This window comes from Erinaceus europaeus, chromosome 9 (assembly GCF_950295315.1).
Source record: "Erinaceus europaeus chromosome 9, mEriEur2.1, whole genome shotgun sequence".
NCBI lineage: Eukaryota > Metazoa > Chordata > Mammalia > Eulipotyphla > Erinaceidae > Erinaceus > Erinaceus europaeus.
The window spans coordinates 30,541,477-30,558,122 of record NC_080170.1 but is presented as its reverse complement, the minus strand read 5'-3'; the positions used below and the strand labels follow the sequence as shown (position 1 = coordinate 30,558,122).

General features: G+C 45.9%; 2 protein-coding genes across 5 annotated transcripts in view; one reads left to right on the top strand and one right to left on the bottom strand.

The window, feature by feature from the left end:
* IL12A (interleukin 12A) overlaps window positions 1-2,354 on the top strand; it is a 30,804-nt gene extending 28,450 nt beyond the window's left edge. The window contains exon 7 of the mRNA XM_060197585.1: window positions 2,108-2,354. Coding sequence (XP_060053568.1) covers window positions 2,108-2,173 — 66 coding nt within the window. The 3' untranslated portion in view covers window positions 2,174-2,354. The remainder of the gene's footprint in view (window positions 1-2,107) is intronic.
* The window catches only part of LOC107522575 (NACHT, LRR and PYD domains-containing protein 1b allele 5-like), a 32,056-nt gene extending 16,173 nt beyond the window's left edge, over window positions 1-15,883 (bottom strand). Inside the window, exons 1-12 of one of the 4 annotated variants that reach the window (XM_016188552.2) lie at window positions 15,724-15,883; window positions 13,585-13,616; window positions 11,557-11,601; window positions 9,743-9,784; window positions 9,402-9,431; window positions 7,113-7,157; window positions 6,742-6,789; window positions 6,554-6,600; window positions 6,395-6,444; window positions 4,831-5,048; window positions 4,477-4,727; window positions 597-731 (exon numbers count right to left, since the gene is read on the bottom strand). In XM_016188552.2, the coding sequence (XP_016044038.1) occupies window positions 597-731; window positions 4,477-4,727; window positions 4,831-5,048; window positions 6,395-6,444; window positions 6,554-6,600; window positions 6,742-6,789; window positions 7,113-7,157; window positions 9,402-9,431; window positions 9,743-9,784; window positions 11,557-11,601; window positions 13,585-13,616; window positions 15,724-15,755 (975 nt within the window). In that variant the 5' untranslated portion in view covers window positions 15,756-15,883. The remainder of the gene's footprint in view (window positions 1-596; window positions 732-4,476; window positions 4,728-4,830; window positions 5,049-6,394; window positions 6,445-6,553; window positions 6,601-6,741; window positions 6,790-7,112; window positions 7,158-9,401; window positions 9,432-9,742; window positions 9,785-11,556; window positions 11,602-13,584; window positions 13,617-15,723) is intronic. The other 3 variants (XM_016188553.2, XM_060197580.1, XM_060197581.1) reach the window with 3 other exon arrangements.
* Between the last annotated feature and the right edge of the window lie 763 nt (window positions 15,884-16,646).

Genomic DNA, 16,646 nt, shown 5'->3' with positions numbered 1-16,646 from the left:
CCAAAAGCCATGGCATATGGTTCTAAACAAGTTCTGTTGTTTAGACTCCAGATACCCCAGCCAGAAAATGGAAGGAGGGTCACAGAGAATGTCTGTTGTCTCTGACCAAGACTAGTCCCCACAGACCATCATAATTAATTCTCTCCTGCCTCATAATTTCACTGAATCAAAATGTTTTCAACTTTATGAAAACTATAAAGCAGCAGTCCACAAAGTGACATAGTGGCAGGATGCAGAATTTGCAGGCATGAGGTAACAAGTTCAAATCCAGGTACCACATATGCCAGTGATGCTCTGGTTTTCTCACTAATAAATGTATAAATATTTTAAATGTAAGCACTATGATAATCAACCTAAAAAGGGTAAAAAACAAATCTCCACAGATGATAGTGAGCACAACTCAAGCATGTAATGAAAATACCATGTCCATTTAAGAGAATCTAAGCCCACTCTGTTACATGGACTGTCAGGGGCTGAACCCCTCACACAAGCAAGAAATGCACTCCACCATCTGAGCCACCTCTCCAACCACCAAAATACTATTATCTAAGATAGATTCATCTATCCTGCCATCCACAATGGCTCTAGATACATACCTCAGGGGTGATCTCAGCTTCAGGCTCACTGATCAGTCTGTATTTCCTTCCATTCTGCAACAACTTCTGGCAAACAGGAGGCTTGTCAATTTTCATGAATTTTTTAGAGGAGTGCTTTACAGACTTGGAAATATCCTAAAGGTAGAAACAGGCTTTGGTTGAGATTCATCAGCAACAGCAGTGTGTGTGTGTGTGTGTGTGTGTGTGTGTGTGTGTGTGTGTGTGTGTGTGTGAGAGAGAGAGAGAGAGAGAGGGAGAGAGAGAATATGTGTTTGTATGAGAGAGAGAGAGAGGAGCTGGATAAGAGCAGCCGCTTTGGCCAAATGCATGTGACTCAGGTTCAAGCCCAGCCTCCACCATACCAAAAGAGCCTTCAGTACTATGTTATCTTCCCCACTTCCCTGTATCTCTGTCTCTGTATCTCCTATCTGAAAAAGAAAAAAAAATTGATCTGGAGCAATGACGCCCCAATAACAACCAAAAAAAAAAAAAAGGTGCAAGTACACAACAAGCAGACCATGGAATCTGTCTCTTGGTTCAATATCAGGGGTGGTTCCACAGTGCTTCCCAAACCCAACATGCAACCATACTTCAGGCCCCAAATCCTCAAACAACCTACAAAAGCAGTACCACCAAAAGCAACACAGAGGCCCTGTGTGACAACAACAATTCACTTCCACAGGATCTAAGAACTGAAACAGCATTACACATGTATGGATTGCTAGCTCACCACCAAAGAGAAAGCAAAAATTTCAATGCAATATAGTAACAATGACTCTTTAGTCACTATCAGGCCACTCCATCAGCTGGGGCCCTAATCAGGGAGTCCTGAGATTCCCAAACAGACTTGATGAGCCTAGACCTCGAAAAAATCCCTCTCCATTGTCACCGGTCATTTCTATCAGGAACAACACAGTAGACCCCTTTGTGGGCCCCATAGGACATTGCCCTCAACTTGGATCAACAATGGTAGAGAATGTTCCATCTTCCGAAGGGAGGATGGACAACATACTCTATGCTACACCTGAGGAAGATGGGTTGATATTGGGGCAGCTTGGAATGTTCCTACTCATGACCACAGAATGTGAGCTCAGATCTACAGGGATGCAGAGGTCACATAGGATCCTAAGCTAATTATGAGCCCCAGATCACATCAAATCGATGAGGTTTACAGTCAACAATATTTATACTCCTTTCCCATATTAGGGAGCTACTCTCTTCCCTGATCCAGCTTTCTGGTCCTTTTTCCAGCCATGACATCATCTCCCCAGACAATAACTTGAATCCACTGGCATATCAGATTTCAGGCTCAAGGGCAAAAAGAAAAAGAAAGAAAAAAAAAACCTAGTATAGCCACAGGCCCTTTGGAATTTAACTAAAATATGCCTACTAGCTAGCTACAAAATGGAGGACCCCCCCCAACTCCTCATCTGCATTATTCCAGCTCTTAGGTCCATAATTGGTCAACAGTTTGTTTGGCTTTGTATGTTAACTCTCTTGTCAACCACCAGGTTCCAAATGCTAGCATGATGCCGACCAGACTTCCCTGGACAGACAACCACACCAATGTGTCCTGAAGCTCCACTTCCCCAAATCCCTTCCCCACTAGGGAACGAGAGAGACAGACTGGGAGTATGGATCGACCTATCAACATTCATGTTCAGCAGGGAAGTAATTACAGAAGCCAGACCTTCCACCTTATGCACACCATAATGGCCTTGGGTCCATACTCCCAGAGGGTTAAAGAATAGGAAAGCTATCAGGGGAAGGGATGGGATACGGAGATCTGGTGGTGGGAATTGTGTAGAGTTCTACCTCTCTTATCCTATGGTTTTGTCAATGTTTCCTTTTATAAATAAAAAATTTAAAAAAAAAAAGATTTCAATGCAAATAGGTTCCATATACTGTGCTTCTTCCCATGTTGACCACACTAGCTCACAGCCATCCCTCTGTGTGGTCCAGGGAGGCTGTGCATCAGAATGCCCCTAGAGGCTACTCTGAAAAGCAGCTGTGCAGCTGAACAGGAGATGTGGGTTATCTGCAGACAGAGGAAAATTTCAAGCCAAGAAGTAAAAATAAAACCTCAAACAGGAAGAGCATCCTGCCCTAGGCAGGCAAGCTCTGCAATGCTCCAAGGGTCCTCTCTTTACATCAGCTGAAGCAATCAGTGTGGTGGATGATGACATTATAACTGATTAAGTTCACACATACCAACATATATATATATATATGTTTATTTACTGAATACTAGTACTTATTCCAAATCTGTGTTGTTTATAATTTATATCACTTTGAAGATTAGATTCCAGAATAATGGGATTTATATAGGAAGCATATTTTCATCTTCTTAAAAAAAAAGTCTAAAATCTAGGGGCTGAGCGGTAGTGCAACGGGTTAAGCACATATGGCACGAAGTGCAAGGACCAGCACAAGGATTCAGGTTTGAGCCACTGGCTCCCCACCTGCAGGGGGGTGATTTCACAGGCAGTGAAGCAGGTCTGCAGGTGTCTGTCTCTCCCTCTCTCTGTCTTCCCCTCTTCTCTTGATTTCTCTCTGTCCTATCCAACAACAGCTATAAAAACAATAACACCACCACCAACAACAAAGGCAACAAAATGGGAAAAATGGCCCCCAGGAGTGGTAAATTCATGGTGCAGGCACTGAGCCCCAGCAATAACCCTGGAGACAAAAAAAAAAAAAAAAAAAAAAAATCTAAAATCCTGTTACTCAAGTTTTTTAAACTTTATGTGGCTAACTTGCAAGCATTGTAACTTATATCTGAAGCCATGAAAATAATAGAAATGAAAAACACTGGAAGAGTTCAATGTAAGTTCTTTCTTGTTCTTATAAATCCTTTAAAAATATTTATTTATTTAAATGAAAGAGAGGGAGACAGACAAACACCAAAGGAACTCTGGCTTATGGTGGGTCATGCGGAATTGAATCTGGGACCTTAGAATGTCTTTTGCATAACCACTGTAATGTCTCCTTGGTACCTCTAACTTAGTCACTGGTGTGCTTAGCTATAGAGCTCATGCTGATGACGTCGACCCTTCCATTTCTCCCTCCGCTGGCCACACTGAAGGTAAGTAAGAACTCCTCACCACCCTGTCCTCAACTACAGACTCTCAGAAAATGAGTTAAACATCACAGTATCCATCTAAATTTTAGAAAAGTGGCTCCATTATGAACTTAAAAATTCCCTCCCTCCGGTCTCCCACCTTGACCACAACAGGCACTGTATAATTTTTGCTGCTGTGAAACCCAGAACCTTAGGTCAATTTTCATCCAAACACTTGCCCTAAAAGGAGTAAACCAGGAAGTCCACCATCCTCAAGGAGCTCTGATGAAGAAACACCAAGCACCTTACACTTGACGCAAAGAATCAAACATCCCAGAGTATCCTGTGAGCAGTGTACCCCATGAATATACTACAGCCATGAGGGATGTACCTTGAAAGCAGCGCACCTGTGAGCACAGGCTTCCCAGAAGACAGGTCTGGACCACCTTCCTGACTCACACAGGCTCAATTCAAGGTGTGGTGGGTAGGTAGTGGTGGTGGGTATGCTGGGGAACTGAGAGAAATCTTATGAGCTCCTAGCTGGCACCATGGCTGCAGGTCCTGGACCCAGATGACATTCTAAGTAGCAAGGCTGCAGGGAACAGATGGCAGGCTTGCTTGCCTCTTAGGAGAGCTACTTCCCCATCTGCTGTCAGGTACAGGCGTCATATGAATCAAGGACCTGCACACAACCAGGCTGTGACTTCACAGCCCCCACAGGTCAGAGCCAGATGAGACTATTGTTGGGGGGACACTTAGATCAAGTAGGGTGTGACAATCAACACAAAGTCTCACTCATTCCCTCCTCACAGGCTTTACCTTGATGAAGGACTCATTATTGGTTGCTATGTACACACGAAAAGACAAGGATGGGTTGTGGTCAATGACTTTGTAGAGGATCACAGCTCCATGGTGGAATATAGCTTCTTCGCTCTGAATGACGGGCCCCACGGGAGAAAGTGAGCTCACACGCCACTTCACGTGGGTTGCAGAATGGTCCACCGTGTACTCTAATGAGGCTCCAGAGCTCTTCACATGGAAGACTTTGAACGTCATATTGGTATCATGGCCTATCAAAACATGAGAGCAAAAATCAGCATCTCTGGTATCAGGTGTATACACACACACACACACACACACACACACATCACTCTTCTAGCTACCAGTACTTACGCCCCAGGCAGAGGGAGTGCGGAAACTGGATGGAGGTGAGGCTGGCTGGGTCACACTTCACATCAAACAAGGGCCCTCCCACCACCCAGGGCTTCACAACCAGGTCTGCGTATTTGCTCCAGGACAAAATGCAGTACTTGATGTCGACTTTTCTGGTAACCTCGAATATCAGGCCAGTTTCCGAGCACTGGTATGTTCCCTCTGAGTCCACCTTCAGTCTGCAGTGGACAGATAAAACAGATTGATGTTTGTCCTACTTAGCCTTTGGCTAGGGAAGGATGTCTTACAATTGTTTAACTCAAAACAATTTCATTCAAACAAAAAGTAAAGGGAACTCTAAAACACTACAAAGAAGCACTGTTACAAAGAACAGACAAGCCAAGTAACTACTTAAGATGTATTACATTAGCTATGCTGTTTGGTCTCCCCTACTGTATTTTTATGTCATAAAGTGCTGGGCTAGGGAGCTAGCACAGTGGAAACTCAACAACAGAACTTGCACTTGAGGCCATTGGTTTAATCCCCAGCACCACCAGTAGCTCAAATGGAGTGGTGCTCCAGTTCAAATATATATATATATATATATATTACTGGTAAGGACATCTCAGCCTGCTAGAGCACCAAGCTGCATAGCTGAGATTCTAAAGGCCACAGGTTCAATCCCCAGTATGCTGCTTTACTCACCCTCTCTTGTTTTCTCCTAACAAACCTTAACCAATATTAAAAAAAAACAAAAAACAGTCCAGGAGGAGGTGTCATAGAACAGCCCTGGAATTGCATGACTGAGGCCCCAAGATAGTTCAATCTTTCGCATCACTTGCGCACAGTGATGCTTGTGTTATATTTATCTGTCTATCTGCCAAGCTCATAATCTCATTAAATAAATATATCTTTAGGAGCTGGTTGGTGGTGCACCAGGTTAATCGCACATAATATGAAGTGTAAGGACCCGCACAAGGATCCCCAGCTCCCCACCTGCAGGGGAGTCGCTTCACAAGCAGTAAGGCAGGTCTGCAGGTGTTTATCTTTCTCTCTCTCCTCTCAGTTTCTCTCTGTCCTATCCAAAAATACTGAAAAAATGGCTGACAGGAGCAGTGGATTTGTAGTGCAGGCACTGAGTCCCAGCAATAACCCTGGAGGCAAAAAAAATTTTTTTTTAATTTTTTTATATTTATTTATTTATTTGTTGCCGTTGTTTTATTGTTGTAGTTATTATTGATGTCATTGTTGTTGGATAGGGCAGAGAGAAATGGAGAGAGGAGGGGAAGACAGAAAGGGGGAGTGAAAGACAGACACCTGCAGACCTGCTTTACCGCCTGTGAAGCGACTCCCCTGCAGGTGGGGAGCTGGGGGCTCAAACCGGGATCCTTCCTCCAGTCCTTGTGCTTTGCGCCACCTGCGCTTAACCCGCTGCGCTACCGCCCGACTCCCAAAAAAAACTTTTTTAAATAAATCTTTAAAAAATAAAATAAAAATACCCTAAATCCAAATAAGGTCACATTGTTTTTTTTTTTAAAAAAAAATTACTGATAATATTAAGTCTCTCGTATTCACATTTACTTACAAAAACTGTCCCCGGGCAAGGAGCCTGGGAGTCACCTGCTCATGGTGCTTCTGGAGAAAAAGTACAAATATAAAATACATCAGTAGGTGATATTCAATGTCATGCTGTTTTCCTAAAGCAAATTAGGAAAATCATGTTTTATAACTGAAAGATACTTACATTTTCAGCATTGCAGTGTTCACACTGAGACTGGATTTTACTAAATTCTAAAGAACAGAGAAACAGAAGTACTTATCTGAGTGATCTTTTCCATGTACACAGTAGGCCCATGTTAAAAAGTTCAAAAGCACAAGTTCCTCAACAAGAATGATAGCTAAAGGACTATTTTGGAATGTGTAAATTCACACCTGAATTTAGATAATGCGTGGGCAGCTCCTTCTCCTCCCACTCCTCAGCTGTAAAAGACAGCATCGCACAGCCACCACACAGGGCAAACTGTGACTACTAAGCACCCGCCTCCACTTCATAACCCACAGGAACATGAAACATGAATGTGAAACACTTCCATGAGGGGGTTGGGTAACACATGATTCATGATCATGCTTGTGAGTCCCACTGTAACGCATGAAAACTAATCTGAAAGAGCCTCTCAGTTTCCACTTGTCTGTATCTGACCTTCTACCTGGAGACCACCCACTCTCCTTAGCCTTTCTTTCCCCACCACCAGTGCCAGGAGATCCCTAGGAAACAAGGAGAAAAGTGCACTACTCCATCTTACCCTGAGCAGAAGCTTCCTCAGCAGAAGACTCTCCTAGATCCCCATCTATGGAGACAGGAAGAACTCAGGACACAAGGTCATGGGCCACCCTTCACTCATTCTAAACCCCCACCAGTGCTCAACTGGAGCGCTGAGGCCCAAAGAAGGGTGGCCTGGTGGGGACTAGACTCTGCCAGAGATGGTGGGATCAGCCCACCGGGGAGTACAGAGAACTTAGAAGCAAGAAGGTAATTCACATCTGGGTATAGGCAGATTCCAACCAGGATGAGTGTAAAAGTCTGTGTAAGCAGGCAGTTTGTCTACTTAGCAGAGAAAAAAGGAAGCTATAGAATCCCAACCAACTAGCAAGCACAGGCAACCAGCCACAGGAGGGAAATTAAGGCAGTTATTCCCAATGTGTAAACCACAGCTACTCTCCAGTCCATGAGGCAAGTGACCCCAAGACTAGGCTCATGAAGAAGCAAATAGGCTGGAGAGCAGCCAGACAGCCCAGAACATCATACCACATCTCACTGAGAATGGAGGTGGGAGGAGAGTGCCTCTTTCTCTCCTGGCTAGGAGAACAACCAGCCTTTCACAGAGAGAATGGCCTGAGGGGAAGGCAGGGCCACCAACATCCAGTTGGGCTACAGATATAAGCAAGTATCCTCACCACTCACAGAAAATGCCAAATCTATCACTCTTTTTTTAAAAATTTTTTTAAATATTTTATTTTTTTTTATTTATTCCCTTTTGTTGCCCTTGTTGTTTTATTGTTGTAGTTATTATTGTTGTTGTCGTTGTTGGATAGGACAGAGAGAAATGGAGAGAGGAGGCGAAGACAGAGAGGAGGAGAGAAAGATAGACACCTGCAGACCTGCTTCACCGCCTGTGAAGCGACTCCCCTGCAGGTGGGGAGCCGGGGTTCGAACCGGGATCTTTATGCCGGTCCTTGTGCTTTGCGCCACCTGCGCTTAACCCGCTGCGCTACAGCCCGACTCCCTAAATCTATCACTCTTAGGCATTTATCCACTAAGTAGGAGGTACATAAGCTCCCTATGTTCATAGCTGAATTTTCACAATAGCCAAAGAGTGGAAGCAGCCTAAATACCCACTATCAGATAACTGGCTAAAGAAGTTATGAGGTATATATTCCATAGAATACTACTTTGCAATAAAAAAAAAAAAGATGTCTTTTAAGACAAACTGGATGGAACTGGAGGTGATTATGCTTAGCAAAATAAGTAGAGATGAAAGACAACTACCAGATGGTTTCACGCATATGTGGAATCTAGAGAGCTGATACAAATGAACTTGGAAAACAAAACAAAACAAACAAAAAAAAACACAAAACACCAGGCCTCTTGGGTGCCTCTAAAATCTACACAAGTGGCAGTCAGGGGTAACAATGATTCCACTATATAGCTTTCTCTTTTCGTCTCTAGTCTAGCCCAATCCATCGAGGCATGCATGTTGAAGATTTAAAAAAAAAAATCCACAATGTATATAAGGGCGTGGAGCAGGAGGGCTGGGGCACATTTTCCCTTGGTATCTAATCCAGGATGGGGATTCAGAGACAAAGACAGGTTCTTGTCCACACACACCACCATTCAAAGGTTTCACAATCACCTTCACAAGTGCCCCACCAGGCAGCTACAGACAGACTTAGATTAAACACAGAGAGGCTTCTGAATTTAAAGAGCTCATGTATTTAGAAATATTACAACGGAATCCTCTGAAGCCACACTAAGGTATTTATGTCCCCAAGCAGATCATACTCTTAAGAACTAGGGGAAAGCTTTCAGTGAAGTAACATCAGTTAAAAATATAAGCTTAGTCACTCACAAAACTTCACAAACACCATCTTTTATATCAAGAGCCTGTGTCCTTAAGTTGTTTTCATAGCCAAGTTGTTCACAAACAGCCAGAAGAGCAAACCAGGAACTTTAAGCCACAAATGACACAACATTGCAGTAGCTCATCCTAAGACTACTGTGAGCAGTGACAAGAAGGAAGGCAGGCCACCCAGCCGAGGCTACACTGCATATTGCGCACAGCTTCAAGCTTCAATCTGTTCCCCTCAGGAAACCACAGCACACCTGGCATCTCAAGACAAAGCAAGAACACAGCCCTTCAGTCATGGGCTCAGTAGCTCAAGGTGTCAGGATGTCTACAAGTCCCCTGAGGTTTCACTTAATTTTGTACCAAAAGAGATAATGAACAAGGATCCTCCTACTTTTAAATCCCAAAGCAAGCATACTTCCTCCCAACCACAGACACATAGAAAGTTCAAAGGAAGGAAATACTCACTTGTTGTTTCTGGGTTAGGCTCCCCATTATCTACAAGAAGAAAAGAGTGCAAGTCAGATTTGTCACATGGTGAAGTATAACTCAGGGGAAACACAGGCTGCAGCAGATGAGAGCAATGTCTGCCTCTTGCCAATAGCAACCGCTTCCTGCCTTTCTTCCTCAGCTCATCCTGTTTTGCCACTTTGCTTGCCAACTAGAAATGACTTACCCTATAAGCACGTCTTTACAAAAACGAGCTAACAATTCATGTCCTCAAGCCATGTAAGTGCTGTTGCCCTCCCAGCCTTTAAAATCATTCCACTGAACTCTGAGATTAAAGAAAAGCCCACCTCGTCACTCACCAGAATCACTCTCAGAACTGCTCTCCGACACGCTGTCCTCTCCTAAGTGAAAAAACACACACACAGAGGGTGAAGGATATGTTACGAAACAGACCCTACTCCTCTTCTTTTCAACTCTCTTTCACTAAGTCGAAACTCATCTGATCCCCATGGTAGGGAGCTAATTCTCCTCTGTCGATAGGTAAGGTAGACTCCCATCTTTGAAATATGAGCTGGGATAATATTTGGCTGCAAAATCACCTTCTCTGGGTGTCACTCAGCCTATCTCACACCTGTGCATCCAGAAGGGCACATGTTCAAGGACGGTTTCAGAATTCTTGGGTGTGGATGCCACTTTCGTTGATGCACAGGACAAATGCTGCCCATATCCAACTACTCTAAACAAGCAGTCTCTAGGAACTCAGTTGCCCACCACACCCTGCTGTAACTGGCCAGTTGAACCATTCCAGTTAGAAACCCTCACCTGGGCCAGGCAGTGATGCACTTGGTTCAGTACTCACATTACAATGCACAGGGACCTAGGTTCAAGCCCCTGGTCCCCACTTGCAAGGGGAAAGCTTCCCAAGTGGTGAAGCAGGGCTATAGGACTCTGTCTCTTTCCCTCCCTATCCCCCCTTCCCTCTCAATTTCTCTGTCTTTATTCAATAATCAATAAATAAAAGATTTTAAAAAGAAGGGACCCTTATCCCTCCTGCCCCCAAAGGTCTGGAAATGCTGTATCCATGGCTCCTACAAGGCACCCTAGCACTGGCCTCATGCTCCTACTCCCCTGTGCCCCACTGGCCTCCCCCTCTTCTATACTCCCCTCTTGCCCTCCTAGCCTCTTCCCTACCCCAGATAGGACATTCCACTCACTCCCAATCTGGAGTCCCATTCCACCTCCAGGGCTCTGGATCTCCCCTACCAACCACAGAAACACCAGGCACAGTCTGGCCAAGGTCATCACCTCCCTTCCACTCCCATTGCGCCTTCACACCTTCTCCCTCACACGCCACTCAGGCGGGCAATCAGTGAGCAAATACATGGGCTGTCTAATACAATCAAAGTTACTGTCCTACTCTCAGATCTCTTCCTTACACATGTCAGAACCAGAGACTGGCAACAGCCACATGGAGGAGGGAGATTTGAGGATAATAATGAGAACAATAACAACAGTTGTTATGAGCAGTTTTTCTGAGTGATATTTACTCCTCTACAGAATTTTACTCTCATTTAGAATTATCTATTTTACATATACATACATTCTATACATATTTATGGAAATGATTTTATATATATTTATACATCAATCCTCAGAAGAACCAATTTAAAACACCTGTTTCCCTTCAGATTCTCCATGAATGTGATGAGTGTGGAATGAAGGCCTCACCAACTCCTGCCACTTGCTGTCCTGCTGCTTCCCCTAGGAGTCTGGAACTATAGAACAGATCTTGTCTGAATCAGCCCCTAAGCAGCCTGCCCCTGGGATTAAAAAAAAAAACTTTTTTTTTTATTTCTTTATTTTAAAAAAATTGTTTCTTCTAATCATAACAACTTTAGTTTTTACTCTTATAGGTTGTTTTGAGTTACCAGTAGCATGGAGTGGAAGTGTGTGTGTGGGGGGGTGGGCAGAGTGCAAGGGTCACCCCTCAGATCTTAACATCACTGCTCTCACTAGGGAGAGGAATCAGAAAACCAAAAATATGACTCATGTAGAAAGATGAGATTCCCTATCTTTCTCTCAATGTACTTGAAGTAAAGCAGAAAGATAAACCAACTAGCTATTTTGTAAACACTTCATTTGGGCATTTACAAGTATTAATCATATCTCTTACCTGACTTAGAGTCCTTTGATATGTCTAGGTTGGGGCTAGGGCAATCTAAATTTGGAAAAAGAAGTAAAGGTTAATAGTGCAAAATAAAACACCATGTTTACTTTTGTAGTAGTGACTAGCAACGGAGGGATCATCCACTATAAATCATATCACCTCTTTAGGCCCAAAGCAGCTTTGCACATCAACTATGATACAGCTACCATGGCAAAATAAGCTGAATCTCAAGCAGCAGGATAGCTCACCAGAAGGATGCCTGCTTTGCTGTGAGCACTACCCAAGTTTGAGCCCCATCCCACCACACAGGAGTCCTACAGCACTGAAGGAAGCTTTAGTGCTATGGTGTTTCTTCTTGTGTTGTCTCTCCCTCTTCCTCTCTATCTGAAAAAGCCAACCTTCAAGTAGTGAAGGCCCAGTAATACCAAATAAATATCCACACCAAGAAGCCTCAGTCTTTTCTAGTAGAGGGAGGACAGAAAGTCACAATTACACTTGCTTGGTTCCCTATGGTTCCCTATTCATCACTGGATTTGGTGCCAGAGGAGTTTTATTGCTTTTCTGTTTGACCAGCTCAGCACTTCCCTACAAAGATCCCTACCAATTAAGTCATTTGACTCCAGAAAGGGGGGTGGGGGAGCACTTGGCTTTAGATTTTGTAACTGAAAGACAGACAATGGCATTATTATGTCAAAGAATCAAAGTCCTTCCCTAGTTAACTCTCTATCTGGTGAACAACTGTCAGCAACTCAGTGTGGTAACTCTAGAGGGTTGGGCAGATGAGGTAAGGTGGCCAGGAAAGCCTTGAATACAATTAGGTGTCAGGATGCTTCTCCCACAGAAAAAGACAGGAGTTCAGGGAGTCACAGGACACATGGCCACACTGGCCCTGGAGTCACCATGTGTTAGTGGACACTGGAGGGACTGGAGTCCAGGACAGTTGCACTTTGATAGGAAGTAACTACTGCAGTGATGGGAATAATGACAGAAGTCTAACTGGGGCAGGTGGCCATGGAATGTAGACTGTAAGGGAGACTCAGAAAAAGATTACATGATGAAAATTAAAAATATAGGTGGGAGTTGCCAACAGTGTCCACTAAAGCCAGGGTGTTTCTGGAGAGGAGAGTCTCCTTGGTTTGCCATGTCCCCATTCTTGTGTGGCAAACTCAATTAGGCACCAAAAACCAGTTCTGAGGATGGAGAACTAGTGGGAGAAATCTGCACTGGCTGGAGAGTAGGGGCCCAGGTATTGGCAGACTAATCCCCTATATTCATTAAATCTTATGAACACTGACTTAAGAGTCCACTTAAGAGTCCTGTGACTGGCACACTACAGAAATCGGAGAAAAATCTATGCCCCAGTAAACAGCTCCTGAGTCCACAGACAGCCAAGCAGGGAGCACTGTGCACTAGAGCAATCACTGAAATGCCAAAGTATTCAGCACATCTGACTGAAGGGTGCGGGGTGAGCAGAAACAGGCAAAAGCTAAGACAGGTATGTTTCTTGCAGGTCAGGTTCTGGTGGCGCACCAAGTTAGAGAAGCCCAGCTAGCATGAGCGGACAGACAACTACACACACCTGCCAAACTGTACATCTGCATGAAAGCTGAACCAAGACACTTGGTTGACAATTACTGTTCCATGTGGAAATAGTAAACTCTGAGAGGGGCAGAGAACTTGCAAAAGTAAGACAGCAGTCCAACAATTAACTAAGGACTTCCTAAGTCAAGTGCACCAGCTAATGTTGTAGTGGTCCTGGGACTAACCTCCAGAGAGCAATCAGCCTCAGGGTGACAGTCATGGTGGGGGATAAAGAGAACAGACAAATTGGAAAAATGCATCCCTATACATACTAGAGTTAAATTTACCATTATTATAACAATAGCCTAACCCAATGATTATTTCAATACATTCCTATTTCTGTAAATGTGAGAATGCATGAACACAAAAAAGCAATTGTACCCAATAAGTAAAATGAACACTATTCTAAAAGTGAATATTTCAGTATCTCAGCATGGACTTGGAAAGCCATACCTTTTCCTTCTGAAACAGCATTGTGATCATCACTAGAAAAAGGAAATAAGAAACATTTTATAAACCAATGTGAATTTCATACAAGTGCATAAAAATCTCTAGAATAACCATCATAATGTGTTTCTCTAGCAATGAAGTGGATCCAGAACTCTCTTTCCAGCATGATCCTTGCAAGCCCTCTCCACTTGTTTCCTGGTTCAAATCATCAGGTAATAGAGCCCATCAAGCATAACTGAGCTCCTTCCTTCCCTGCCCCCTAACCCGCATCAGTAGAACAGAACCCCTCTGAGCCAGCTTCTGATATGCACCAGGACTGATGGGTTTATCGCTCTGCAGTGCTGTGCATGTAGATGTGAGTGTTCTGTATAGGCAGCTATGAAAGACTATACTTTCAGGGATCATTTCTATAGTTTGTATAGACAGCTATGGGTTCCAGATTCCTAGCATTCAACACACTGACTGATAGTCTGCACAAAAGACAAACAAAAACAATATTCATTTGATACATAAATGACAGATCAAATGTTCTGGTTAGAGACTCTTATCCCTTGGTAATTAAAAAAATCTGTGGTAAATAGTTAAATGTCCAAAAATGTGGGACTAAGTATCAGTGGCATTCTGCACAGTCACTAAAAATGGCAAGCAACAGTAGCAAACACCTGTGGGCGCTATAGTTTGCTGAGAATGCCCAGGTCTGACACAGCTGTGAGGACTTTGTTGCCACCCTGGATCTCTCAGTGAGGCATGAGCCACAAGTCCCTTAGGAGACCAGCTCCCAGGTGCAGGTTAGGAAATAAATGATGGAGAGGACAGAGCTGCAGTTCAAAGACGCACCAGGAGGGCAAGTGGTCCAGACACTGAACAGTCCCCAGGTTAGCGCTGCTGGTGTCTGTGAGTATACGAATATCCCATTATTATGGTTTTCCATCCAATACCTTACTTGTGTTGGAGGGAGAGATCTTTACTTTAGACATAATTTAACGCATAATTTTACGCAAAATTCGCTTTAGTAAGAACATTCATGCCTCGCTGTTAAGTAGATGCCTCAAAAGAAAGGCTGTTGGTATTCCCTCCCAGGGGACTCAGTTCTCATGTCCTCCTGTAGTTCTCTCCCAAGGACAAGTAACCGAACACAAAATCAACATATTGCTTTTCCTGCCTGACTTCCTGACTGCAACAGTTTTTGGTTTGTTTGGTTTTTTAAAGAAAAAAGAAAAGAAAAGAGAATGAAAAAAAAAGGTCTTCTTCTCAAAAAGGCTCCACGATACCATTAGAGCACCCAAGCCAGCTCCTCATGGAGGGCTTGTTTTTAAAGGGTCTTTGGATGGGAATGTTGACCTCGAGTCTTCAGTGCACAGACACACAGTCCGTCCCACAGTGTATGTGTGTTTGGGGGGGGGGGGGCGGGATTAAGAGAAATAATCCTGCTCTCAGCAATTTGCGAGTTGGGTGTTCAAAGACCCGGACACCCAGTTGGGGCCGACCTCCAAGTCCTCCTCGCGACGCCAGGGGGGGGGGGGGGGCGTGGGGCTCCGGGTTGCTGAGGCCTTGGAGCCAAGGGCACCTGAGGACGGGGACCTCGAGCGTCCTCTAATGCGCCGTTCCCGGGGGACCCGGTCAGTCCTGCCCTCCTGGACCCATCTGGGCACCTGCATCCACCCGGCCAAAGTACAAAGGCGGGGGACAGCATGGCACTGATGGGGCGCAGGGGGCGCAGGCAGGAGTGGAGTGAGGGGTCCGCAGCGCCGCCTACAGGACGCGCCTCCCGCCCGGCGCGCGGGGCCTCGGAGCAGAGCGCGGCCGCCATCCGCGGGCACCTGCGCGCGGCCCCGAGCCTCCTGCTCTCCCCAGGTGGTGCCGCCGGGACCTGTCGGGGTACGAAATCGGGGCTCGGGGCACGCCGGCACCCCACCCCACTTTGGGAAGCCGCGCGGGCAGATGGCGTCGCTGCTGGCCCGCGCTTTGTTCGTGCGGCCGGAGCCCAGAGCTGGGGCGGGGAAGGGGGAGCGGAGCCGCGGTGCCGGGAGCCAGAACTGGGGCACAACCCGGATGCGGGAGCGGCCGGCGACCAGGCAGCTCCACGCGGCGCCGCCGCCGCCCCGCCCCTCTGCCGACCCCCAGGCCCGCGGCTGCGCTCACCTGCTCTCCGGGACCCCGGGGCTCAGGCTCATCGTAGCTCAGCCGCGCCGGGGGCGGCCGCTGAAGGGACTCGTGCGCTGAGCGCGACCCCGCGCAGCCGGCGACGGCCACGCACCACGGAGGGAGGGGCGAGCGGAGCCGAGCCTGGAGGAGCGGCCCGGGGAGGGGACGGGGGAGGCGGAGCGAGCGGGGCGGCCGGGGGAGGGGACTGGCGGGAAGGGGGAGCGAGCGGCGGGTGGCGACCGGGGTTTCCTAACGGAAATAGCGTTTGTCCGGGGCCCAGTGAGTGCACCCCAGCTGCGCACGTGTGCACACCGCCGTGCATACTAGCGGCACATGTGTGCACACCGGCTTGCACTCTAGCAGCACATATGTGCACACCAGTGTGAAGGATCGCACACGTGGGAACCCTGGCCCAGCGGCGGCTGGTGTGGAGGCAGTCGAGCACCCTTTCGCGGGAACTGTGAGCTCCAATCATCTGATTGGGCCGGATACTCTTTTATCTGAGGATTTCACCTGGTGCCACAAACTACTACTTTCCTACCGAAAAGTTTCCTGATTGCTTCTCAGGATGCGTAAACTCCCAGTAATTCTTAGCTAGGTTGGGTTTTGTTTTTGTTTTGTTTTTTATCTGAATATAGGTGTTGGGTGACCAACAGCACTTTCTTCTCGGTAGTCAACAGCTGTGTGGCCCTGCATTCCCCAGCTGTGAGGACTGGTAGATTAATCCTGTGGTTTTCAAAATCTGCTGCACAGAAGATCAACCGGGGAGATTTTAAATCTGGAGGGCCTGATGGTCTTCCAGACCCAATTAAAACCAGTGCAAGAACAGGATATATAGGACAAGTTCCAAGTCCATTGCAGTGTGGGAATCCCTGCCAGAACAACCCTGGCCACACACCACCACCACCACCATCACCCTT